Source organism: Leptonychotes weddellii, chromosome 12 (genome assembly GCF_054177405.1).
Source record: "Leptonychotes weddellii isolate Sample4059 chromosome 12, ASM5417740v2, whole genome shotgun sequence".
Taxonomy (NCBI): Eukaryota; Metazoa; Chordata; class Mammalia; order Carnivora; family Phocidae; genus Leptonychotes; species Leptonychotes weddellii.
The window spans coordinates 80,441,792-80,468,271 of NC_138380.1; the positions used below are offsets into that span (position 1 = coordinate 80,441,792).

Below are 26,480 nucleotides of genomic sequence, written 5' to 3' on the forward strand. Positions count from 1 at the left end.
GCCTGCAGTGTCCCAGAACAGAGCAAGGCTGAGACTACGAACCCACAATCCATTTCGGGGGCAAAGTTTGGCTTCGGTCCCCGGCGTCTCGGCAGCAATCCAATCCGAAGCGCTCACTCTTGTGACTGACAGGCCGTCTTCTCCAGTGAACACAACACAAAAGTCAATACAAGCCCGCCTCCCGAGACGGACCACGGTATCACCCAATGGGAAAGGGGAAAGATCGAATGGCAGTTCCGTAGGCCAATAAGAGGGCGAAAGATCTGGGAGGTGGCTCAACCCCCCGGGGGGGTTGAGGGGAGGGGGGAAGACGAAGCTTGAAAGACTTGGTAATGGCGACGGGTTTGGTAAGTAGGAAAGTTTCGGTTGAGGAGTAAGAGCGGCGGCGGGAGCAGTAAGGCGCGCCGGACAGACCGGCGTCAGTCGGAGAGGGGGTACACGAGCCGCTGGTGGTGTTGTCGCGTCCAGGGCGGTCCGCGTCGGGGCTGCCCGCACTCCGCGGCGGGTTTGTTGTCTTTCAGTTCGGGAAGGGGTGGGGGTGGGGAAGGGAGGGGCAGGATCCCGAGGGGACCGGGCGGCCGGGCGGCTTGGGTCCGCGCTCCTCTTCTGCCAAGGGCTGCTCTCACAGTGGGAGCAGTTAACCGTCCGATAACTGCCCGCGGCGAACCCACCGGACCGGCGCCTCCCGCGAGTTCACCTGGGCTTCGCGGCGGCCGGGCCCGGGGGGTCTCGGGGGCTGGGGCTGGGAGGAGTCGGTGAGGTCGGCCTTTCGGGCCCGGTTGCGCGGTGGGTGGCCCGGCCGGGTGTGGAGATGGGGCGGGCCTGGGCGGGGGGAAGGGGCCGACGCGGCGCCGGGGCTGCCCAGGAAAGTTCGACTTCAACTCCGGGCGTGTGGGCGGAGGGTCGGAGGTTGGCCCCGGGTGGGCGGCCGGCTGGGGGTGGGGGACCCCAGTGAGGCGCCGCCTCTTCTGGGGGCCGAGGGGGGCTCGGCCCGAGCTGGGAAGCTCGCGGAGCCGCTGGGCCCCGGGGCTCATTGTTACGCATTTCGAATGAATGGGCTCCGAGGCGCCTGCGCCGTGCAGCTGAGCCGAGGGGAAAAACAAGCCTGGAGTCCAGGCTGCGGTCACATGATGGGGGGAGGGGAGGGGAAGGCGATGAATGGCGAAAGAGGGTGGGGGATGGACTTGGCTTGAACCGGGAGGCGCAGCCTCTTTGACCGAGAGCCCAAGCTTGGCAGGCGTTTCCAGTCTCCGCCTTCCAACCTATGCTGCCCCAGGCCGATTAAAACAAACAAACAAAAGAATCCAGGAGAAATCGGCAGCGGGGGCCCGGTTTTTGTAGCTTCCCTAAGCGTTGCACGGCGTCTGGGGGATTTCACTCGCGGCAGTGCATTCTCCACTGCCTAGAGTTCGTTCTTCAGGAGTCTTCAGGAAGAATCGCTTTTTAAAGGGAGCACTGACAACAAGGCTGTACTCCAGTCTTTAGCTCAGGCTGCTACTCAGGCTAAGACGGGAGGAGGGTAATAGGGAGCTGTGTGTGCTAGGAAGTGTTGGGAGTCCTACCAGCAGTTCCCGACGAAGTGCTTTAGATTTATTTCCCTCCAACCAGCGGTAACAGATGACTCCAACCTTGGTTTTGAATTAAAGTCACCTTTTAAAAATTAGAAGAATTTTTGACATCTGTAAATACTTTTCTGGTGTTTAACTATTCATAATGATCTACATTTGTAATGTATTCCTAGTATTTCGGTTTTTGCTTTTTTTTCCCCCCTCTGCTGTTGTCTTTTGTTTTAGCTTGCTAACAAGGGTGTTAGGGTCGGCTGTTCAGTTTCCTTGATTAAGCTACAGTAGTTTATCCCTCCTTATATGTGGAAGATGTGTTCCCAGACCTGTGGATGCCTGGAACTGGGGATAGTATTGAACCCTCTATATGCTGTTTTTTCTTATGATAAAGTTTATGAATTAGATATTAACAGTAATAGTTAATAATAACATAGAACAATATGCTGTAATAAAAGTGTGAATGTGGTCTTTCTCAAAATACCTTATTGTCCTGTACTCACCCTTGATGATGTGAGCTGATAAAATGCCTTATTTGGTGAGGTGAAGTGAGGTGAATGACCTAGGCATTGTGACTTGGTTTGGCTGCTATTGACCTTCTGACTTTAGGTCAGCAGGAGAATTAACTGTTTCCAGACTGGGTTGACCTTGGGTAACTGAAACCAGAGAGAGGGAAATCTCGGATAAGGGGCAACCACTGTAATCCATTTTAAACACCTCAATTCCTCATGTTAGAGATCTAAATTAATTGCACACGACCTTCTCCTCGTCCCCTCCCCCCTAACAATTTGAGCTTTGTAAAGAAGTCCTTTGGGATTAGGGAAGGACATATAGAAATCCTTTCCGTGATATCCCTGAGGGTCGAAAGCTAGGGATTTAAGGAAGAATAGGCACTTGAAAGTAGGAGTCTAACCTCTGTTGGTCTATGCCTTTTGTCTCTTTTCAAAGAGAAAATGATCACATTCAGTTGTCAGACTGCTGTTTTCCTCATCCATAAGAATAACTTTGTTCACAGAGCTGTTTTGAGGTTTTTATGAAATTAGAGGAAGTATGTCAAATGCTCTGTACATGGGAGGTAGGCATTTAGTAAAACCTAAGTTCTTTCTTGGCCATCCATGGAGATTTAGCTATTTCTGGTTCTCTCCACCTGTCCTCTTTCTCAGATTTGGTGGATAATTATTTACGAAAAGTTGCAAACAAAAGCAATAGAGCCTTCCCATGTCCCCCCAATAAAAATTTGTAAATTGGACATGCCATTTCAAAGCACAGCTGCTGGAGAATTTTACTCTTCTTCCCTTTTGAGAATCCCTGGTGTAGTTACAGAGTTATCTCCAGTACAAGGCAAGCTATGTCAAATCGTGTAATACCAAAGCAGTATGCAAAAGTATGAATGAACAATAGGGTTAGCTCTACCAGGAGATATTTGAAAGAGAAGCTTGTTTATCAAAATGAATGTGTAATTGGCGTAATGTATGTGGGGGAGAATTTTTGACTGTGGACCCTTTTGGTATCCTTTTACTGTATTAGAGGTCTTGCTTCCCTCAAATAGTTTGACAGAGGAAAGTCAGACAAAAAAATTCACATTGGTATAGGGATTTGAATTTTGTTTTCATGTATTTTATTTAATTCTCCCGATAGCCCAGTGAGATAAGTGCAGGTGCCGTGAGGCCGAGGTTAAGTGGCCTGCCTCACATTCCATGCGAACAAGAGGGAACCTCCAGTCTTTTGACTTAGGTCTAGGCTCCCATTTACTGTGCTGTAGGCTTGCAGAAGCACTACCTCCATTATCTCAAGACCAAACTTTTGATAGCCTTGAGCAATGAGAAGTTCACACACACAGAATTCAAATCCAACAAATACTTCGTGAGTATTTTGTTAGTGGGGCCGTAGCTCTGTTTTGAAATTGAAATGTTTTTTTCCCAGCTCCCTATAAGGAATATTGTGAGGGGATGTTGGGAGATCACGAACACAAGGGGCTGAAGAAATTATAGAAGTTGCAGAAGATGTTAGTGTACTGTAAATGGCAAGTGGGGACAGTGCAGGACTCGCTGATGGGGGAGGAGAAGATCTAGTTGGACGGAGAAAGCCAAAAAGTTCTGTAGAGGGAAGGGGAGGACAAGACACATTGCAGCTCTGCTTCCCTGGATCCCCGAGCAGCTCTGCTTCGTACACTTAAGGATGGCTCTGAGGAGATACATAGGTATGGTGTGATCTCTGAACTTCATACTCCAGATAAAATGAGAAAATGGTCAAGTTTAAGATTGATTGCAGCTGGGGCTGACTTTTGCAGGTCACATCCTCTCGTGAGGCATATTACAACAGATGTTTATAAGGAGTTTGAGTCACTAAGATAGGTTCATTTGTGTTGTGTACACTTAAAATGTTGGAAAATTTTCTATGAGAAGACTTCAAACCTGCTATCTAAACTGGAAATATTCACTGTTCAAAGAACTCAGAATGACTAGTTCCTCTCATGTCTTAGGCATTACTCAACAAGGAACCTGCAGTGATACTACTAATTTTCTAAGAACTCTTGCAAAGGACGCTGGGAGCAGGTGGCTGACAAATTGGGAATGTGAATATACTGTTTTTAATATATTTTTCCTTAAATATGTGTTATAGATGTTTCTGCATACTCATGTTTCAGTATGATTTGTTTTATAGGCTTAAAGAAAGTGTTTATGGTCCTGATCACGTCAGACCTCTGTTCAAAAATCGTCAGTGGTTCCTCATCGTATGATAATTGCTTATAATACTGGCCACTCTGCATCGAGGGTTTGTTCTGTGTTAGGCACTACTGTAAGCTTCTTACATTTGTTAGCTCACTGAGTCTTTACAACAACCTATGTAGGTGTTTTTATGATTTCCATTTTACATAAAGATTTTTAAATAGCTTGTCCAGGACACATAGCTAGTAAGTAGTAAATCTGATTATAAACTCAGGTAGCCTAATTTCAGAGACTTACTCTTGTGTACAGAAACCAAAGAAACCAATTTTCCTAAACTAGGATTGAAGATTCTGGTTCAGTCCACCTTTCCAGCCTTGGTATCCATGACCACAAGACACACAAGGCCAGCCTACCTTCTGGTGGTACTGGATTTTATGTTGTTTTGATTTTATCCATTACTTTGCAGACTCTGCAAGTTTGCTCATGTGAGTTTCTCTCATTGGAAGGCTTTTCTTCCTTCCTTTTTACCCATTTGTAGCCAAGCCCTGCTGTGTAGAGCTGTGGTTATTTGCTTATATCTTTCCACTAAAGTACAGATTCCTTGAGATTCAAGACACATGTTCATCCTTGAGGTCCAACATTGCAGCTAGTATAGTGCCTTGTACATAATGTATATTAAATAAATGAATATGTGTATTTAAATAAAAAGGAATTTGGTAATCATTTTTAGCTCACTTGTTCTCACAATGCACCTGGTATTCTTTGGAAAGAAAATAAATAAAAACCAGCGCATAGGGTTGTACCCCAGACCAAATAAATCATACTCTCCGGAGGTGGGGCCTTGGCATCATTTTGTTTGAAGCACACATAATCACATGCTTGAGAATGATCTAGCTAAAGTGTGCTTGATTTTTGAAGTGTGATGTGGAGGTTCAGAGTAATGATTTGGCCAGTTTATTCTTGAGAAATCAATTTGTGTTACCACATCTTTTGTAGCCACCAGTTTTGTAGGAGATTATTCGTTATACCTCAGCAGATTTGCTGTTAACCGTATAGTAAGACTGTGATTAGTAGATAATAAATTGTACTAAACTGGAAAAGTGTTCATTTCTTGTGAATGCTTGGACATCTTTTAGATAGATAAACTGTTATTTCCCTGAAATAATGGCATGATCCATGACTTTTATTAAGTGTTGGATAACTTGTCATATTATTGAGGAAGGAAGTTGCTGAAGCTGAATAAACTACCTGTTTGGTCTCCATATCATTAACTATTTTCAGTAACTTCTATTTAGGACGTTAAGTACCCAGAGTATGTATAAGGTTGCGCTGTCAGTCTAGGGATAAAACATTTTGTGAAGAAGTCATTTTATATTTCTTTTACTCACTGTGTCTCATTTCATCCTCATAACCCCTGTAGGAGGAAAATAGAGCAACTGTTTGACAGATGAAGATAACTGAGTTAGTGAGAAGCTCAGTCACTTAGATCAGATAGTGGCTAAGCTGGACTCAAAACTCATGATTCCTTACATCTGACCCAGTGCCCTTTTCACTACTCTGTAGAACATCTTAGTATTGAGTAAGACTCTAAAGCAATGCCTAGGATATGGGTCATTTTTGAGGGGTATAGGCAGAGAGAACCTGAAGGAGGTTGTTAGAAATAAAGTAAGGCAACAGCAGTTTGGTTACATGTGTCAGGAACCGTAAGAAGATGTTTAATTGCCATTCACCTACTAATGTGTCTCTAGAAATCTGAAATAATCTGATATAAGCAGATATTTTTTTTAAAATTTAAACTGTTGTTTAGAAGAGTAAAAACCCTGGTGGGAATAGCATGTTCAGCAGTAGGAGGGATAAGGAAATTTTGGTATATCCTAATGATGTATATTATGGAACTATTTAAAATAGACCTGTAAGAAAAATTAGTGACATAGGAAAATGCTTATGAACTTATGCGAAGGAAAAAGGTATCAATTATATATAATACAAAGTATGAAGGAAAATGTGATTGTAGGTGTCTGCATGAAAAAGAGATTGGATTGTAAAACAGTACACCAAAATGTTAACAATATCTAAATCTGGTTGGTGGGATTAGAAGTCATCCTTTCTGGGGCGTCTGGGTGGCTCACTTGGTTAAGCGTCCAACTCTTGATTTCGGCTGAGGTCTTGATCTCAGGGTCCTGAGATCAGCTCCCTATAGGGCTCCACACTCATCAGGGAGTCTGCTTGAGATTCTTTCCCTCTGCCCCTGCCCCATCTCCACCCGTACAAGCCCTCCTTCTCTGTCTCTCTAAAATAAATAAATAAATCTCTTTTTAAAAAGTCATTATTTCTTTTAAAAAAAAAATGCCTTTTTAGGGGTGCCTGGGTGGCTCAGTCGTTAAGCGTCTGCCTTCAGCTTAGGTCATGATCCCAGGGTCCTGGGATCGAGCTCCGTATCGGGCTCCCTGCTCCGCGGGAAGCCTGCTTCTCCCTCTCCCACTCCTCCTGCTTGTGTTCCCTCTCTAGCTGTGTCTCTCTCTGTCAAATAAATAAATAAAATCTTTAAAAAAATAAAAAATAAAAATTTAAAAATGCCTTTTTTTTCCATTTTTTCCCCCTACAGTGATTATGTATTTTACAGTTAGGAAAACATATTTCATAATAAAAAGATCATGAAAAAGCCTTTCTAGAAAAAAATTGTCAGTGTTTGTTGGTGATTATGTCATGGCTTAGAAAGCTCTGGTGTAAATACTGAGCAGTTAACGTCTTTTCACTGCATTTTGATCAGCATAGGCCCAGGTACTAGACTTTTAGTGACTTTAAATTGTATATTTTATTGTCTTATTTTGAGGAAAAGCTATGTCATGTTAGATTTCTTGTGTGTATTTCATATTAGCTCATTAGAACTTTTTTTTAAAAATGAGATTTGGAGTAAAGCCTGAGAAATCAGGAAATCTTCCTGCTGCTGTCACCCCGGTTAAATAACCAATTTGATCATTGTCCAAAGGCAGAATGTAAAAGGTATAAACACATTTTACTTTCACAATGAAATTTAGTTGGTAGACTTTGCTAGAAATCATTTAGGTATATTAACCTATGTTATTTTCTTCCTTGTGATAGCTTTGTAGGCTTAAGATGAGGATAAATTTACTATTTGTTTAAATTTCCCGTGATTATTATTCATCTTTCTAGAAATAATAAGCTATTCAGAGGACAGGTATCTTTTTATGATGGCTGGGTACCAAACTTTCATAAAGAAAATGTAGCATTTTTATTTTTTTGAGAAGTGTACTATATGGCCATTTTAAGAAACTCTTTCTTAAATGTCCTTCAGAGAATGTCATTTTAAGTATGTTAAACTTTACTTTCAGAAGATGAGAAACAAAATAACAAGTTGGTAAACAGAAAAAGTGAAATAGAATCTTCAAAAATGAAAAAAATAGAATATTCCTTCAGTTTTTCTTTTTTTAATTTAATGGAGGAAAGTTTGTTAATTTTCTTTTAAATTTGAAGATACAGGGGCGCCTGAGTGGCTCAGTTGTTGGGCGTCTGCCTTCGGCTCAGGTCATGATCCCAGGGTCCTGGGATCGAGCCCTGCATTGGGCTCCCTGCTCAGTGGGAAGCCTCCTTCTCCCTCTCCCACTCACCCTGCTTGTGTTCCTGCTCTTGCTGACTCACTCTCTCTGTCAAATAAATAAATAAAATCTTTTTTTAAAAAAAAATTTGAAGATACAAGTTGAAAAAATGGTTTTCTTGGTCTCTGTGTTTGGGTCTCAGAGTTACTTAAAGAGATAAAATATATAATAGTGCTATTCTTTTAAAGAAAAGACTTTTATAAATTTAAGATATGAATTCTTTTGGATTTGGGTATAATTTAGTGCTGACTACATGGTTGTAGCCCAAGAAATCTGGGAGTCTGCTCTAAAGGATTTGAGGGGGATACAGATGGCAATATATGATTAAAGATAAAACATTATGAGTCTCTGATGGATTTGATACTTCTGTAATCTCCAGATCACATGACTTGATACTTTTTTTTTTATTATTTTTATTTGAAGTCGGAGCACCATAACATGGTGTGGGAAGTGAAGACAAATCAGATGCCTAATGCAGTACAGAAACTCCTGCTGGTGATGGACAAGCGAGCTTCGGGAATGAATGACTCACTGGAGTTGCTGCAGTGTAATGAAAACTTGCCATCCTCACCTGGATACAACTCCTGTGATGAGCACATGGAGCTTGGTAAACAAAATTAAGTTTTTTAGGAGTCTGAGATTCATATTTTTATGTTAAGTCAGCTTCTTCACCTGCCTTAAACTGCTTAAAAGTATGTGAAGTCTTTGTACCTTAGGAGTTTTCAATGTTCCATTGTTACTGCTTGTAAAATATTACTTAAAACCAACCTAACTTTGGGCTATTTATGGTTATCATCGAGACTGATTTACAAATTATCAAACTAAACTGCTGTCGTGGGTAAAGGTCGGGCCAGTAAACACCTTGGGAAAATCCTGTGTATGGCTCATGTGACTTTTGAAACCTGTTGGTGAGCGTAGTACATTGTGCTCGGCCCCACGTGGCCCGTTTGTGGCTGTGACGGGCAAGGTACGGTGGACCCTTGAAACTGGAGGGTCTGACATTTATGGTCATCACACTGCCGCCGAGCCGCCCCTGGGATGCGTGGCCAGTAGAAGTGTGTAGGCTTGTGAAGGTAGGGCTTGGAATTGTACTGCTGGGAGGTTGGTATCGAAGAGTCAGCAGCCAGTGAGTGACCTGGGCTTGCGGCCCTGCTTTTCAGCTTGGCTCTGTCTGCATTTAATGTGCGGCTTGCCGAAATGTCCACAGAGCCACGATTAGCCTCCGTTTACGAATGATAGGACAGAGGAGGCTACATGCTGCTGCGCTCTTTGGGAATTTGGAGACTCTGCAGGTCTTGGGACATTTCCCAATGGGTTGCTGGGCTCTGCGAGTCACTGAGTGGTGGGTGCCGTTGAGCATGGAGCGCCACCAGTCCACCATTTTCAGGAGGACATCAGGAAGTTAGGGCGGGGGCGGGGGGGCGGCAAAAACTCGCACCACAACCCACTGCTTGGGTTTAAAAGCAGTTAATTTCCTGAGCTTGAAAGACAAATGAACCCTTTCCACCCAGTGACTAAAGAAGTGCTGACCCCAGAAGGCTGTCAGCAGTGAGGGAAGGCGAACAGCTACAGCAGCGCGGGAGTTACAGGGTGGGGTTTGCCTAAGTTGCTGTGATGTTTTTCAGCTGCTCAGTCAAAGGGGGATGGCTTCTAGTCCATTTTTGGACTGGATATCCTGAATTAATACTTGTTAAGTAAGACATTTCAGTTTTCATAGGCTGTTCTGAGATATTTGCCTTGAATGGGAATTCTGTGTCTGTATTTTTATAGTAACAGTTGACCAGGACTCCCAAGGCTAGAAGAATTTCCTGACTTACGTATTGAAGGGACCCAGTGGATCTGTAGTTTGTTGTAGGTGTGTTTCATAAAGTTTTTTTAAGGCCTGTAAGAGGCTTTTTCTCCTCTCCTTTTTCTTTTTTTTTTTTTTAAATATTTTTTTTTAGAATTCAGTCTTCCTTAGTGTTCATAGCTGTGGTATGTGTACTTGAGCCTTGGGAACACACCTTTAAGAAAACATAACCAACAATTATTGAGTTTAGAATTTCTCAGTCAAAAGAAATAATTTAGCATAGATTAAGTTGAATAAGTACTACCTAAAACTTTATAATATGACCTATTGATCTCATCTTTAAAAATTGTTCTCATTATTGCAGTAATCTTCTATAACAGGGTAATAAAGTATGGGAGTAAGTACATATGTGTACACATAAAATGCTTTTTTCCTCATTAACATGTTAACCTAAAAACGTCTTGTTGGAATATGGACTAATCCGGTGAACTATAAAAAAAAAAAAATCAGAAAACGTAAACACAAACTTTTTCCGGTCTGGGAAGAGGTGTGGTAATTCAAGTCATCAGTACATTTACATCTGCTTGGTCTATTTCCCATCAGGCTCTGTTGACCCTGGAATGTAGAAGGTGTCATTATTTAGATCAAAACTTGTTCATTCAAGAAAACATTTCAAATTTATACTTCTCACAAAATTAATTAGCTAGATTTAAGGACTTCTCCTCCAGCTATAATTATAACATTATTCCCCCTGTTAACAATTTACTTTTTATAATTTTGGATGTGTTTATTTGCAGATGACCTTCCTGAACTTCAGGCTGTTCAGAGTGATCCTACCCAATCTGCCATATACCAGCTAAGTTCAGATGTTTCACATCAAGAGTATCCAAGACCATCTTGGAACCAAAATACCTCAGACATATCAGAAAATACTTATGGTGAAAATGAGGTGGATTGGCTAACAGAATTAGCAAATATTGCCACCAGCCCACAGAGTCCACTTATGCAGTGCTCGTTCTACAACAGGTGGGCACACTGGCTCTGTTTTTATTGAAAACTTCTATCATTACAAAGAGCTACTTTTTTTCCCCTAGTTTTAAAAGTAATAATGCTATTAACCATCTAATGAATGGTCTACTGAAATTAGAATTTAAGTAGTCATTCGAATTATGTTCTTTGTTTTATAATGATTGCAGAGCTTTTTCACCTAATATCATGATTTCATACTTTGAGAAGTAGATGAAAGTGGTAAGAGAACCGCAGAGTCAAAAATATTTGTAAGTGGGCGCCTGGGTGGCTCAGTTGGTTAAGCGGCTGCCTTCGGCTCAGGTCATGATCCTGGAGTCCCGGGATCGAGTCCCGCATCGGGCTCCCTGCTCGGCACGGAGTCTGCTTCTCCTTCTGACCCTCCTCCCTCTCATGCTCTCTGTCTCTCATTCTCTCTGTCTCAAATAAATAAATAAAATCTTTAAAAAAAAAAAAAAATTGTAAGTGCATTAAAGTCATCAAAAATTAAACCAGACCAAGAAATACTTTTATTATATACTTATCCTTATAGAAATGAAAATTATACTTGTCTAAAAAGCCATAGTTATAATAACTGTTTTATTTTAAAATCTTACCAACCTTGAGTTTGGTTCCTTCTGGTCTAGGTTTATTTTCTTCCACAATGTATGTGACGTTTTGTTACTTACCTGTTGGTGAAAACTATAATTGCTAATGTTAAAATCTAGAACTTCGTAAGAGTGGACTCCCATTGGTAAAAACCACTGTTTTCATATACCCAGACCAGAGTTTCCACAAATGAATTGTTGTGCTATGAAATTATGGAAGCTTTGAACTAAAATTCCTAGAGAGACCTAAGTGGATAATGTTTCATTAATTATACCTAAAATTAGAAAATTAGCTATGTAAAAATACCTAGATAAATACGATAGTTTGTAGGGGAGAGAAGCGGATTTGTACTCGCGTGGGTAGACAGACCATAGTCCACACGAGATGATGTAGGGATAACTGAATTTTGGTAGTGCTTCTAACTTAATGTAATTCTTTGTTAAAAAATAAACTTTTCATGTGTGAAGCCCTGGTTTTCTTGCAACCCATTGAATTATGTTGTTTTTCTTCTGTTCAGTAGGATATTGGTCTCGATTAGGGCAAATTCAATTCAGTTAACTAAATTTTTCAGTTTAATCCCATGAAAAATTTCCCAGAAAGAAAAAATAGTCAAAAGGCTAAAAATTTGCTTATAATTAAACAAACCCTGATTTTCCCATTGGACTTTCTTTTTCCTAGTTTAGTGATAACACTTCATTTTTTTTTTTTTTTACAGCAAACTTAAGAGAATTAATAATGTAGCTCCTGAAAAGATGAGTAAACCCCTCAGAAGATAATTGATATAAATAAAAACATAAGTAAAGGAGATACTTTCATGAACTTATTCTCTGTAGCATTTTCTGTGCTTCCCTTCTTCCTGGGGAACAAGACCAAGAGTCACACTCTGCTGTCTTGCCTGCCTTCTAACACTGTCAGTGGCTGTTCATGCAGCTTCTTGTAGCATGTTAAATGGTGTTAGTTACTGAGCTTTGGATCTCTGAAGTCCATAACTGTACAATACCCAGGGGTTGGGGACAGGTACCTACCCATGCGTAGGTAGAGGGATGAAGAGACCTATGGTGTTGGTGTTTCAGACACGTTTGGCATGTTAATTTTTACAGGCCATACGCATTTTAGAACATTGTGCTGTTACCTCTTCTTAAATGGTTCAACAGAAGAACTAATAAACCCCAATTTCTTTTTTTTTTTATTCATGAGAGACAGAGCGAGAGAGAAAGGCAGAGGGAGAAGCAGGCTCCCAAGGAGCAGGGAGCCCGATGCGGGACTCGATCCCAGGACCCTGAGATCATGACCTGAGCCGAAGGCAGACGCTTAACCATCTGAGCCACCCAGGCGCCCCCAATTTCTTTTATTAGTCCTGAAGGCAGGGATTACTTAAGGAAGTTTAGCAGTTTGGCCATTCTCCAATATCATAAAGATCTAAATGTTTAATAAAAGGAAGAAATGGGCCAAAGATGAAACAGTATTTGTATTTTGAAATCCAAAATTGGAGAGTGTGCTAATAAAATGCTTCGAAATTTGAGGGTTTTGTGTGTGTGTGTGTGTTTTTTTTTAAGATTTTATTTATATGACAGAGAGAGTGAGCACAAGCAGGGAGAGCGGCAGGCAGAGGCAGAGGGAGAAGCAGGCACCCCGCCGAGCAGGGAGCCCGAAGCAGGACTCAATTCCAGGACCCTGGGATCATGACCTGAGTTGAAGGCAGACGCTTAACCCACTGAACCACCCAGGCGTCCCTGAGGGGTTTTTATGAGGGGTTTTTATTTAAGAAGTGATACGGACATGAAAGCATAGTTTTATAGACTCTTACCAAAAAGTAACTTCTGCAAAGGCATAATGAAAAAGTGTTAGGATAAAATAAAAATTGAAGGGCCAATAAAATTTCTCAGGGAGTAAGGGAAGAACTAGAAAGTGAGGTGTCCCTCCCCCTTCAACCAACTAAGAGGCTTAGTACAGACATGCGTATACTTTGCTGTGTTACGGCCTAGATCCCTTCCTGTTTGGCACCTCAGAAAACTGTCCTGATGTGGGACCTTTGGGCGGGTTGGTCTCTGAGAGCCTGCAGTCTTCCTCTCTGTTGCTTTCTGAACTCCTGAGTTCAGAGCTTGGTGCCACTCACCCAGGCTGGGCATGCTTCTTACTGCGACCCCTCCCGGGAAGGGCTGACCTTTTTCTAAGGTGATCCTGGGGGAAAATAACTAGCGTTATGAGTAGATGTTTTTCAATAGCTTGAATCAGAAAACAAGAAATAGTGTCCAGTTACAAGAAGTTGCAAATAGGCTCCTTTCTGCTATAATAAAGTTTAAGCATTTTAGCTTCAGGTAGTTCATTTTATCTGCCCAGTGACAGGTGGTTGGTAGATAGAAGGTTCCATGTTGGTCATGTTCAGCTTAGATGCCCTGTTCATATTGACTGAGTCAAAGTAGAAGAAAGAAGTGGACAGGGAGCCCTGCACATGATCATGAATGAGGATATGCATGTCTGAATAAAGGAATGAATAATTTGGAATTTTAAAATACATGGGTAAATATGAAAAAAGAACGGTATTTACCATGTGTGAAGAAGGCTTGGTTAAGAAGTTAAGGAATAGCGTACTCCAAGTGAAATCTTGATGTCTTTATTAGTGTTTTCGATAGGTGTCTTATATGTGATGAGTTGGTATTAGGAATATGAAGTTCTTTTCATCAAAAGGAAAGACCTGCTGTGTAAGGAGCTCTGCTTTATGGTTAAAACTGCTTCCTTATTTTAGATCATCTCCTGTACACATCATAGCTACTAGCAAAAGTTTACATTCCTATGCACGCCCTCCACCTGTGTCCTCTTCTAAGAGCGAGCCAGCCTTCCCTCATCATCACTGGAAGGAGGAAACACCAGTCAGACACGAAAGGGTGAGTGTATTTATGAACATAAACTGTTATGAAGTTTGCACAACGGTTGAAATATGTTAACTTTCCTTTTCTCAGAAGTACTTCTGAAGCACGTACAGCTGGGAAATTGTCTCATTGTTCTGCTAGCGATCTGGATTCGATTTTATGTACAGCTCTTGCAACTGTTAGGAATGTTTGTTATCAGTGGGAATATATATTGAACTAAAACTTCCAAAAACTTCAGTTTTCAAAGGTGTATTTTTCCCTAAGTTTACAGTGTTTAAGTTACCCACTCAGGAGGAGGGAGAGAGCCAGAAGCCTTGAGATAAAGACAGATATTACCAAAATATGTTACAAAATAAAGTTTCTGATGTTTTTCTCCATAGGCAAATAGTGAGTCAGAATCTGGCATTTTCTGCATGTCCTCCCTCTCCGATGATGATGATTTGGGCTGGTGCAATTCCTGGCCTTCAACTGCTTGGCACTGTTTTCTGAAAGGTGAAAGAATGCTTGAATTTTTACAGCTGACTTATGTAGCATGCTAGGCACATACCTAATTTTTTTTTTTTTTTTTTACTTAAACTTTAGGCACACGACTGTGCTTTCATAAGGAAAGCAAAAAGGAATGGCAGGATGTTGAAGATTTTGCTAGAACCGAAGGCTGTGATAATGAGGAAGATCTCCAAGTGGGCACTCACAAGGTTGATTTAAAATTCGTAAAACTTTTCCAAATCTTTCAGAAGGAAACTTAGGCTTATTATTAATCTATATGAGTATTCTCCATTTACTTTCATACTTCAGTGACATCTTATATTTTAGGTAGAGGTTTTGTGACTCTGTTACAGCTTAGCCACATGGACAGCGGCAGTGACTTCAGGTTTACCTTTGTAATTATGCTTTCTTAGATGGGCAAAAGATGTATTTCGTAGCTCTTTTTGTACATTTATGTTGGAGAAACTAAACTGGCATTTCAAATAAAATGAACAAATGAACCAAGGCTTTTTCTTACATAATCTACAAAGTGGTTAATTCCCAAATGGATAAATGAGAGTTGATTATATGAAGTTACTTTTTATTTTTTATTTTTTTTATTTTTTTTTTTATGAAGTTACTTTTTAAATGACCTGATAAAACACTGGCATTTGTTTAAGTTAATAAGCAAAGGCAGTAGGTGGCAGCAGCAGGATAAAGGTCAGTTGGTATCTGTACAATCTTAATCTTTAAAATCTTGAATTTCTCCATCTCCACTGTAGGCAGAGAAGTTGGGCATGTGAAGTGTGCTTGTTTAAAATTCCTGTTTTGATCCTGATCCTGCTGTTACTTACTGTTGAGTCTAGAGAGAAATAGTCCTGACTCAACTGCCTTCAGTTTCCCCCTCTTGCTGTTACTCTTCATTTATGGTGAAGTTCGCCTCGTCTGACTTGGGCCTCTGCCGTTCTACTCAGATTGTCTCAAAGGTTACTAGCTTCATTCTGATTTCTAGTGAGACTTCTTGCTTTGTTTGTCATCTTTGCAACATTTGACACAGGGAGTTGTCTTCTCTTGATTTGTGCAGCATGGCGGGGCTCCGGTTCTCTACTGTCTCCGTCTCTGTGGCTGGTGGCTTGTCTGCCCATGGCGTGGAGTGGGAGAGAAGGTTCTGCCCGTGGGCACTGTCTTCACCGTTTCCTGTCTGCCGATACGGTCAGCCGCAGCCCCTTGGTGGGCCTGTGGAAGGCACCCCGGTCTTGGAGGCAGGAGATCTGGGCTTTGTTTCTGGTTCTTCAGCAACTCTGTGTGTGACTGATGTTGGGCAGATTGTCGACCCCACGCTGTGTTGGCTTCCTGATCTGTAAAATGGGATTGGATTTGTTTGGAGGTCTCGTAGCTCTAAGAATTAGAAGATTCTGTGATTTCGTTGACAAATATATGGCTGTAGCCTTCCCCTGCATGTTGGACATCTGCACGTGGATATCGACCAGTTCTTTATGCTCAGCTTGTTCGTATAACCGAGACTGGACTCACCTTTTCCTTCCCCTCCCTGGCCTGCTTAAAGATATTGTTAACCTTCTTTTGGCAGATTAAAAACCAAGAAGTTGACTGTTTCCCTCCTCCCTTCATAGTGGATCAGTTCTAATTCCCTAAAGATGCTTTGCAGTCACCCTTCTGGCTCCGTCACTGGAGGAACAGTTGCGTGCTAAAGCTAGCTGGTGGCCTGTCAGTCTCCTTGGTTTTTCTGTGAATTTAAGGGTAGGGATCCCATGTAGTTAACGTGTTTTCAGAACCTAGCATCTGGCATGTGCTGACTGCTCAATAAATATTGGTTGAATTTACATTTAGCCCGGTTCTACCACCGCGGCACTTGTCAGTTTAAGACTAATGGGTTTCTGGGACGCCTGGGTGGCTCAGTCGGTTAAGTGTCTGCCTTCAGCTCAGGTCATGATCCCAGGGTCCTGGGATCGAGTCCCACATCGGGCTCCCTGCTCCGCGGGGAGCCTGCTTCTCCCTCTGCCTCTCTCTCTCTCTCTCTCTCTCTCTCTCATGAATAAATAAATAAAATCTTTAAAAAAAAAAAAAAGACTAATGGGTTTCTTTCCTCGTGTCTTCAAAGAAATTGAATACGAGAGTCACCTTTTATCCTGCAGACTTTATCATCTTCTTAAAATTGACAGTTGTTAGTAAAATACTTTCATTGACTTGCAGTTACCCATTCAAAGGAAGGTTTGAGCACTTCCCCGTCATCCTCGACTTACTAACTAGCCCCTCCTTTTCAGGCTTCTTTGCCTAACCTCTGAACTCCCCTGTATTTTTAGCAAATACTCGCCACTCTCCAGAGAAGTCGCAGGTTTCAGCTGTTGCTGGCATTGAGGCTCGCTCTTCTAACTTCTGGGTTTAGAAGTGGGAACTGAAAGCCCTTCCTAGTCTCTCTCAGAGTTTATACCTCCCTTCATTAAAGTCCATTAGCATCGTTTACACTTCAGTTAAAGTGCTAATTCCAGTCTGCTTTACATTGTAGTGGTTTATAGATGTGCCTTTCTTTACCGACATGGATCCTGTCTTGTTTATTGTTACCTTTTCCACAAAGTCTTACATGTAATAGGAACTTCACTATGTGTTGAATTAAACATTGCCTGTTTGTTCACTCTATGCATGTATTTTCAGGGCTATGGTTCTGATGGTCTAAAGTTGTTATCACATGAAGAAAGTGTATCATTTGGCGAGTCTGTACTGAAGTTGACTTTTGATCCCGGTACAGAGGAAGACGGCTTACTTACTGTAGAGTGTAAGCTGGACCACCCTTTCTATGTTAAGAATAAAGGTAGGGCTTCAACTTGATTTTATAGTAACTTTTTAAAGAAGACTTCTTAAATCTGTTACTGTGTCTTGTGACATAATTCTTTGATGATTAAGGAAAAAAAAAACCTTGAAGGGCAAACTTCTTTCAAACTACAGAGAACCTACCATAGGAAGTGCCTTATCACAATACCTACTGATGTGTACGCGTTTTAGCAGGAGTCACCTCCTGTGGGTAGGAACTCTTAGACTCCTGTAACACACTATATAAGCAGCTCTCTGTTATCTTTGTATAGTTTGGGGAATGGAGTATTCTGGTAATTGCATTTTGGTTTAGGGTTACCAAATATGCTATATATCTGAATCACTTTTCCGAGATCTATTACAACACCGTGTGAAAAATGGTAATTCAGAAGCTATTTCATGGTTTCAGTCATCACCATCTATCATTTACTGTCTTGTAAATTGTGGAAGTGCCGATTGATAGAATCTGTGTATTAATAAAATGCTGAATTAAACTAGTTTTGGAGAGCTTTTGCATTGCTTGAAGAAAATACTTGGACTTGCTTTGTAGCAGAGATACAGGACATGTTAAAAGTCTGCTGGGACTTAACTAATAACTTTTTAAGGCTCAGAACTGATAGGTATATCATAGAATAAATAATTAGGGCCCCTTCTATCCATCCCCATCCTTTATGTAACTGCTGTTTGATTTAATTTTAGGTTGGTCATCATTTTATCCAAGCTTGACTGTGGTACAGCATGGCATCCCATGTTGTGAAATTCATATTGGTGATGTATGTCTACCTCCTGGACACCCCGATGCCATTAATTTTGATGATTCAGGTGTTTTTGATACATTTAAAAGGTAATATTGGGTTAATTCTTTTTTTCTGTTAATGTTTACCTTTAATCTCTTTAATGATTGCTAAGTCAGATATTTAGGAGGTTAAACCTAAAAGATTTGAGAATTATAAAAGGACTACTTAGAGCAAGTATGTACATGATGAAATGAAAAAATACTAGGTAATTAAAGTAAAATAATAGTTCAAGGGGAGCTTTTCATAAAGTAGTTGTATAGGAAAACCAGGAGTTCATAAAACATTTGGTATTAGATTAGGAAAAATACCACATGTTACGTGACCAAGAACTACAGAGCCGAGCTTTGATAGTTAATATATATATATATATATAAAATTGCCATATCCAGCCGGCTGTTTTCACCAGGCCACAAGTCTCCTAATAGTGTTCTTTTTTGTAGTTAACTGTTACCCTTTCTTTTCTGTCCTTAACTGTTCTTTAATATTCATTTCAACCAAGGGCATTAGTTGCATGAATTAACAAACAGTAAAAATGGCAAAAAACTGACATTTGGAAAATCTTAAAGAGGGAAGTGATTTTTCTTGAGAACAGAATAAGTACCCATGTGTCCTGACACTCAAGAAGGCTGATCTGATCAACTGTCTCAGTTTGGGTGCAGCTTTACTGGTTTTAGCACTGAAAGGCCCACAGCCCTGGAAGCCTCACAGGCTTGGGCACACTGGGGTCGGGGTGGTTGGTTACCTAAGCCCAGGAATTATCCAGAGAAAGTGTGTGTGTCGTATCTGGGATTTTAAGACTCTTTTTTTTCTCTAAGATAATTATTAAATTCAGAATTCCTGCTGGCCTACAGGTTTTATTTCATTCATTTTAACATAATAAAACATAATGTTAATAATATATTTTTATTGCAAAAGGATATGTGAGGCTATTGTTTTAAAAAAGCAACTAGCACAGGCCCTGGCACAGGTTATATGCTCAGTAAACATCTGCAGATTGGAATCTAAATGCTGTTTGATTATATCCCTCATAGATACTGTTCTAAAAATTAGAGAGAAATGAGACAGTTTGAAAATCTGATACTCTAAACATTCTTAGGGTGTAGGTCAGTGATACCTCTCACATTTTGGTGAGAATATTCTAGAGATAGAAAAACTTTGGAAGGTAATTTGGTTTTATTTTATAACACTGTCTGTAGTAGTTGTACCTGGAGAAGTATGTGTACCCTAGAGAAGTAAATTCTCATAGACACGCACTGGGAGAGGTAGGTAATAAGGTCATAGCTGTGTTGCTCAGGATAGCAAAAACATGGAAACAATGCAATATTCATCAACTGCAGAGGGAATACATAACTTGTGATATAATCATATGATGGAATTTTTTATAAGTGGAAGATGAATGAGCCATAGCCATACATTGTAAAACATGGATCAGTTTTAGAAATAATGTTAAGTAAAGTTAGTCTCAGAAATCTACAGTATCATTCCATTTTTTATGGAATCAGATGTTCTTTGGAAATATATCTAACAAAATTATAAACCTAATTACATTTATGTAATTTTTATGTAGTATATATAATACACATTATACAGTTATGCTAGGGATTCAGTGATGTAGTAGGATGACTCCCAGGATTTAGTTTGTAGTCACATTCATGCCTAAGATTTCTTATAGCGAAGGGATACAAAGCAAAATCACAAAAAGGCAAGGCACGTGGGGTGAAGTCTGGAGGAAGCCAGGCTTCCAGGACTCGTCTCCCAGTGGAGTCACACAGCGCACGCTTCTCTCTTTCGGCAGTGAGTGCTGACAACAGGTATTACTGGGCGTCAGCCAGGGAAGCTGTTGGACGCTCAGCACCAGGGTCTTACTGGGAGCCGGTGGCCTAGGCTGCCTCTGCCTTGCACGTACCCAAATCCCAAACTTCCAAAAGGAAGCAGGTGTTCAGGGTAAACCATGTCGTTTGTACACATAGTTTAGGCACACTGAGCCACTCTTACCAGTTGTGGAATGATGAGAACTCTCCTTGAAATCCTAATTCCAGATGCTAGTTGAGGGCCAACCTTGTACAGATGCCCTCAAAAGGAGAGCAGTCTGGCCTGCTGTGTTACCTCTTTGTTGTGTAACAAGACTTTCACATATTACATGTTGATACAATTGATGTAAACATAATTAATGCTGCTATAGTGTTTATCTGTTGTGTTTATGAATTTATTATTTTTATAATAACATTGAAAAAGTAGGGATGATAAACCATTCAGGAGAGTGGCTTTGCTGGGGGGTGGCAAATGTGGAACTTTATTGATAGAAATATTCTATTTCTTAATTAGGTTGTGGGTGTACTCATTTATTTGTACACTCTATAACATAAAAGCTATATACATTTTTTATCAAGTCTTGCATAGTGTAAAACTTTCTTTTAAGCAAAAAGGAATACTAGGCTACCTATTTCCTGCTTTGCCAAGATGGTAGCTTCCCATCACTTGGTCCCACTGAATAGCAGTCACTCCTGAGATGACCTTAGACATTGGGCTCATTTTCCTGTGGAGTGACAGCAACACCCTCCTTTCTGCTCCTCATAAAGGATTGGGAGATGCGCAGTTTCATCCAGGAGAAACCATGACAGAGTTGAGAAGCATGAAGTTGCCTACATTTTCGCCGTGGGTTAGATTATGACTGGGTGGGTTAAGGGGAGTGCTGCGTGGCATAAGGAGGGCGAGGAGGGAAAGAACGGCAGGAAGAAGAAACCCTTGTCTGAGAGGGAACCCCAGAGTACATTGCAGCGACTGTTTGGGGATTTGGGGCCAGCTCTTGGGTCATGCTGTACAGAGGACATCTGAGTAGATTATAGCTTGGTAAGGACCAGAAGTCGGCCATAGATGAGCTCTTAAACACAGTTTCCAGTTCATTTGTGGAAAGGAAGCTTCTAAGTGAGAGCATGATTTGGAGAAGCCCATTGGAGACACAGAATTGAGGCCAGTCTTCTAGGTGTCAGGCAGTTTTCAAGACAGATGCTTCTGACTCTGCAAAGTTGGCATTTCTGTTCGAGTGATAGAATTTAACACACTTCGCGGGTGCCCATCGTGTCCCTGGTGCTGTGCACGTGTCACCTGAGGTACTCTTCCCTACCCGATGAGATTACATCCTCCCTTTACCGGAGGGGGATGTGGGGGGCGGTTCAGGAACTAAAAGAGCCCTTAGTATCAGAACCAGGTTTCAAGTCTATCATCTGAGGGTTCACCAGTCTAGGCTACTTCTGCAGTAACAGTACTGCTGCGCGCCAGTCTCTGCCCTAGGTCTTGTGGGCACCGCCCTGTCAGCTCTGCAAAGCCGCACGGTCTGTGTTACATGCGTCTTGGAGAGACGTTAACTGAGGGACATGGTTTATTGAACCTGCTGGAAGAGGTGGGGTTTGAACCTAGTTAAAATTTTATATTATCACATTCTCCAGCATTTATTTTTTTTACCTTTTCAGTTGGTTATCAAATATTTGAGAGCCCGGTGTGTGTGCCGGGCGTGGGTATTTAAACTGTGCTAAGCCCTGGGCCTGCCTCTTGGCTTCGCGTCCGGAGGAGGGCGGGGCCTAGTGAACGTGTGCGGGGCGGTGTGAGCGCGTGGGAGGCCGCGGGGCCTGCTGGGAACGGGCGCTCTGGAGCCCGGCCTCCGCGCCCCAACCCCGCGCCCAGCCCCCAGCTTTGCGGCGGGCGTGCTGGGGAAGCGGGGGTCGTCGGTGAACTTTTTGGTGGCTCTTTAAAAAAAATCTGTAAAATGAGCATCGTGTTGAAGGGAGGATTCAAGTGAGTATCTGGTTAACAGACATATATGCTTCACAGACTAACCCTGTTGGCGAGTTTTTCTTTCGAGGGGGACTAGCGAAGGTGGGAAGGGTGACCTGAGCGAGCAGCGGCGGGGAGCCAGGGCGCAGGTGTGAACGCGGGCGCGGCGCAGGGCCTCGCGGCGGGGAAAGGCTCGCACGCCAAGCGTAGCGAAACATGAAGCTGTTGTTAGACGTTCTGTGTAACATTTTAATGCTGTCGTCCGCTCAGAATCCAGATTTCGGTGATTAAATATTTCTAAGTAAGTTGTGTCCATAATGGAAACGGAGGGTAGGCTCCATTTGTACCACTAGATGGTAGAGTTTTCAAATTGCAGTAGTTCATGAGCTTGCCTCAGAATTTTCTTAAATCTTTTTGGTATTTCAGATTGTAATCAAATACTTCCTTCGGGGGAGATTAATAATTTTGTGTCAGGTTCATTTATAATGCTTAATTTTGCCGTTTTTCTAAATTATATATGGGAGGCGCTTGAGGACAGCCAAAATTGTTTCTTTGACGTGATCCTGACTGCTAAGCATTGATTAGATGGTTTTGGAGTCATATTTACATTGAGTTCATGTAATACCTCTAAAAACCACACGTTGTGTGGTTGATAATCGGTAGAAGTCTTTTTTATTGTGTGCAGTGAATGGTCCGGGCCTCATGCACTTCGCTGTCTCCATCCCCGTCTCTGGGATAATTCGTAATCCCCTGTTGCTTTACCTTTAGGCGGATACTTACTGTATCTGATTCCTGTAGCTAATATCAATCTGTTGTGATAGATTGCCAGAATTTCTGTTTCAGGGAGAGAGTAGGGGCTAGATTTAGAATACAAGGTTTTCTGTTAAGATAAAAGGTATAAGCAGTAGGTGTTAACACATTTGGAACCAAAGAAATCTTTTGACAGGTGTAATCTTTAGGCTGTCGTCTATATTAGCTCCACTTTTGAGGTAATATTTTCAATGAGTCTGATTATTGTTTGTTCACCTTGATGTCAGCCAGTGGCAAGGCAGAGCACTGTGGTTTTGGTGAGGAAACCTAGGGGTTTGGAGGTGGACAGATCTGGGGCTGGATCTAGTAGCTGTAGGGCCTTGGGTGAATAGTACTTGTTCCTTTTTTGGCCTGTTTCTTTATATAAAGAGAGGATAATGATACTAAGCAAGCTTGTTGGGAAAATGAGAATATGGATAACTTGTTTCCATGCTCATGTAAACTGAATATACTTACCAAAATATGGCCTTGCCCGATCAGTGTGAGTTCTTACTTTTAAGTTATGAAGCTGTGTTCTACTAGATGGATGGCGTTTAGGGGCGATGGATGTATACATGACTATTTTGACCTAAACAGACAAAAAATTTTAAGTTCCTTTAGCTGTATTCAACCACTTTTGACTGTCCCTCCCCAACACTTGGTCTTGTGTAGCACTTAGGCCTGGTATATGCCCTGCTGCTCCATTTTAACTTTCTAGCTATTTTTAGGCTTCTGTCGGCCAAGAAATCAGATTATCAAATTCGTCAAAAAGTGAATCTAAAGTAGTAATTAAGTGGGTTGCATGGGATCTGGAGGAGGTACTTGCTATGAATAAAGTACGTGGATTATAACATTCTTGTGGGGGGCTTGAAATTTTCTTCTTTTGTATTCTCTGCAGATTTTTAAAAAAACAATTTTAGTGCATATACAAGCTGTCAGCTTATAAGCAACTGTTGATGGTGAAGTTATTAAAAGTAGGGTTGGTTAACATTATATACATTGACGTTTCTGATCAGGTGTTAAGGTTTTTGTTTTTTTTAAATCCTGTTTTTACAAATCAAACTGAATTAAAACCATGTTAATAAATTTTTTTTTAGCTATGACTTCACACCTATGGATTCTTCTGCAGTCTATGTGTTAAGTAGTATGGCTCGTCAGCGTCGTGCATCTTTGTCTTGTGGAGGGCCTGGAGGTCAAGACTTTGCAAGATCTGGACTCAGTAAAAACTGTGGCTCACCAGGATCATCACAGCTCTCTTCCAATTCCTTGTATGCTAAAGCTGTCAAAACCCACAGCTCAGGGACTGTGAGCGCCACTTCTCCTAACAAGTGCAAAAGACCAATGAATGCCTTCATGCTTTTTGCCAAAAAATATAGAGTTGAATATACTCAGATGTATCCAGGGAAAGATAACAGGTAAAAAGAGTATTTCTGATTCTAATAATTAACACTCCAGTGCAGTTTCACAGGAACTGGGATAGTTAAGTAAACTTATCCTCCAATAGCTTTTATCATCATTATTATTACTATTTATAAAGATTTTATTGACTTATTTGAGAGAGTGAGAGAGAGAGCATGAGAAGAGGGGCAGAGGGAGAAGGAGAAGCAGGCTCCCTGCTGAGCAAGGAGCCTGATGCGGGGCTCGATCCCAGGACCCCAGGATCATGAGTTGAACTGAAGGCAGACTCTTAACCTACTGAACCACCCAGGCACCCCCCAATAGCTTTTATTATTGAATTCGTTTTCTTAGGTTGAGTTTAAGAAGTTTAAGTGGCATTTTTAGGGTCATGGGTAAATATTTTTATAACACCTGGAGAAACTTTAGGTTACCTAAAGATCTGCCTTTTAAAATAATATTAAATGTTGTTTGCCTGTTGGAAGTCACAATTCTAACAACTGACTATTCCGTAGAAAAGTTTTTTGTGTCAGATCCCAAGGATGTCCTCACAACTGTGTCATGCTACAGAACGTGCAGGCAGTGGCCATTTGTAGTCTTTTGACAAATGTGGAAATCACTATAAACTGCAAAAGACTAAACATAAAGGTGTCCTCAGTTAGAACCCAGGGATAAAACTGACTCTAGTCCTTTCTACTCTGTTTACTTATACTCTTAGCTCATCTGTTAGCATCCTCTACTCCCTTCCTCTCAAACCAGCCTAATTCTCCATGTATTAAAATTACTTCCTCCAGTTTTCCCAGTTTCCTGACAATCAGTACTCTCTTCCTTGATATCATGAGAAAAGTCAAATGATTATCCACATAAAATAATTGAGTTTTGAACTCGAGTTTGAATGTCTCATGAGCTTAATTGTTATATAGAGGGAGAAGGAGTGGACATAGTTTCAGGTCAGCATAATGCTTTGATAGCTGTAGGCACCATGAAACCATCGCCACAGGAAGTCTGGTTCTCATCCATCACCACACAGTTACAAATTTTTCTTGAAACGAGAACTGTGAAGAGCTACTCTTCACAATTTTCAGACACACAGCACAGCAGTACTAACTGTGGTCACTGTGCAGCACCTTACGGCCCCATGACTTACTTATTTTATAACCGGACGTTTGTACCTTTTGACCCCCTTCACCCATTTCATCCACCCCCCACCCCTAGCCTCTGGCAGCTACCACTCTCTTCTCATGAGCTAAATTTTTAAGTATTTACATTTTAAGTATTTACATTTTAAAAAGCGAAACTTCTCAAACCAAATGCACCTCTGATTTGGGAATTGATACCTAAATGTTTCTTACCGATTTAACTGGTCAGTGTGTCAACCGTGGTACCTTTAACCCAGAGACTATAAAAACTGGGTTTTATTTTTATAAAGAAAGATGCAGTACAATGTTTAATTGCATCAACTTACTGGAAAAAATATATATATACACACTTGTCCGTATTTACTACATACTGAATTCCTTGTTAAGTAGTAGAGCTGTGCTTCCTGTTCTAGCCCAGCTCTAGCTTCCACGTCAGGCACTGAGCTCACTCGTATCTACTTCGTGCAGCGTATGTGACCTTTGTGTCACAAAGTTAATGGTTAAAAGCTCTCCACAGAAGGAAAATGGTTTCTGTCTGCATGTTCCGGATGAGACTTACACTGGTTTTGGGAGATTAACAAATATAAATAGGAAATAGCTTCAGATTTCTATCATGATGTGTTTTATCCAGTCGGACTTCTTTCCCTTTGAGTTTATCCAATTTCTTCAAGTACAGAGATCACGTGATCTAGGATTTATCTGGCCTTGTCTTAGGAGGGAAACGGTACGGTGCGCATAGTTCGTGCCACCACATTTTCACTATGGTTACGTGAATGAATGAAACTTTGATCGTAACTGTTTGATGGGTTATGAGCACAAAGAGAAAGCAAGAATAGCTTTTAATACATTATGCTGCTGATACCGAACACTGCCTTGAGCTTAAGCATCTTTGAGAAACCGATGTACCAGGATAGAGCCAGTGGTAATTTAAACCATGTCTCTGAAATACTTCACCTTTTCTTTAAGCTCTGTAGGACACTGAATTTTTTTTTTTTTTTAAGATTTTATTTATTTGCAAGAGAGAGAATGAGAGACAGAGAGCATGAGAGGGAGGAGGGTCAGAGGGAGAAGCAGACTCCCTGCTGAGCAGGGAGCCCGATGCGGGACTCGATCCCGGGACTCCAGGATCATGACCTGAGCCGAAGGCAGTCGCTTAACCAACTGAGCCACCCAGGCGCCC

At 41.4% G+C, this 26,480-nt stretch overlaps 1 protein-coding gene and 1 long non-coding RNA gene across 2 annotated transcripts in view; one reads left to right on the forward strand and one right to left on the reverse strand.

Moving 5' to 3' along the window:
• Positions 1–260: 260 nt before the first annotated feature.
• The window catches only part of HBP1 (HMG-box transcription factor 1), a 28,941-nt gene continuing 2,721 nt past the window's right edge, over positions 261–26,480 (forward strand). Inside the window, exons 1-9 of the mRNA XM_006732200.3 lie at positions 261–347; positions 8,269–8,452; positions 10,432–10,660; positions 13,995–14,133; positions 14,499–14,610; positions 14,701–14,813; positions 17,254–17,410; positions 18,109–18,253; positions 23,864–24,181. Coding sequence (XP_006732263.1) covers positions 333–347; positions 8,269–8,452; positions 10,432–10,660; positions 13,995–14,133; positions 14,499–14,610; positions 14,701–14,813; positions 17,254–17,410; positions 18,109–18,253; positions 23,864–24,181 — 1,412 coding nt within the window. The 5' untranslated portion in view covers positions 261–332. The remainder of the gene's footprint in view (positions 348–8,268; positions 8,453–10,431; positions 10,661–13,994; positions 14,134–14,498; positions 14,611–14,700; positions 14,814–17,253; positions 17,411–18,108; positions 18,254–23,863; positions 24,182–26,480) is intronic.
• On the reverse strand, positions 9,247–13,996 carry LOC145716604 (uncharacterized). The gene is made up of 2 exons (XR_014139418.1): positions 12,577–13,996; positions 9,247–12,407 (listed from the first exon to the last, which is right to left on the reverse strand). It is a non-coding gene; the product is annotated as an uncharacterized LOC145716604 (long non-coding RNA).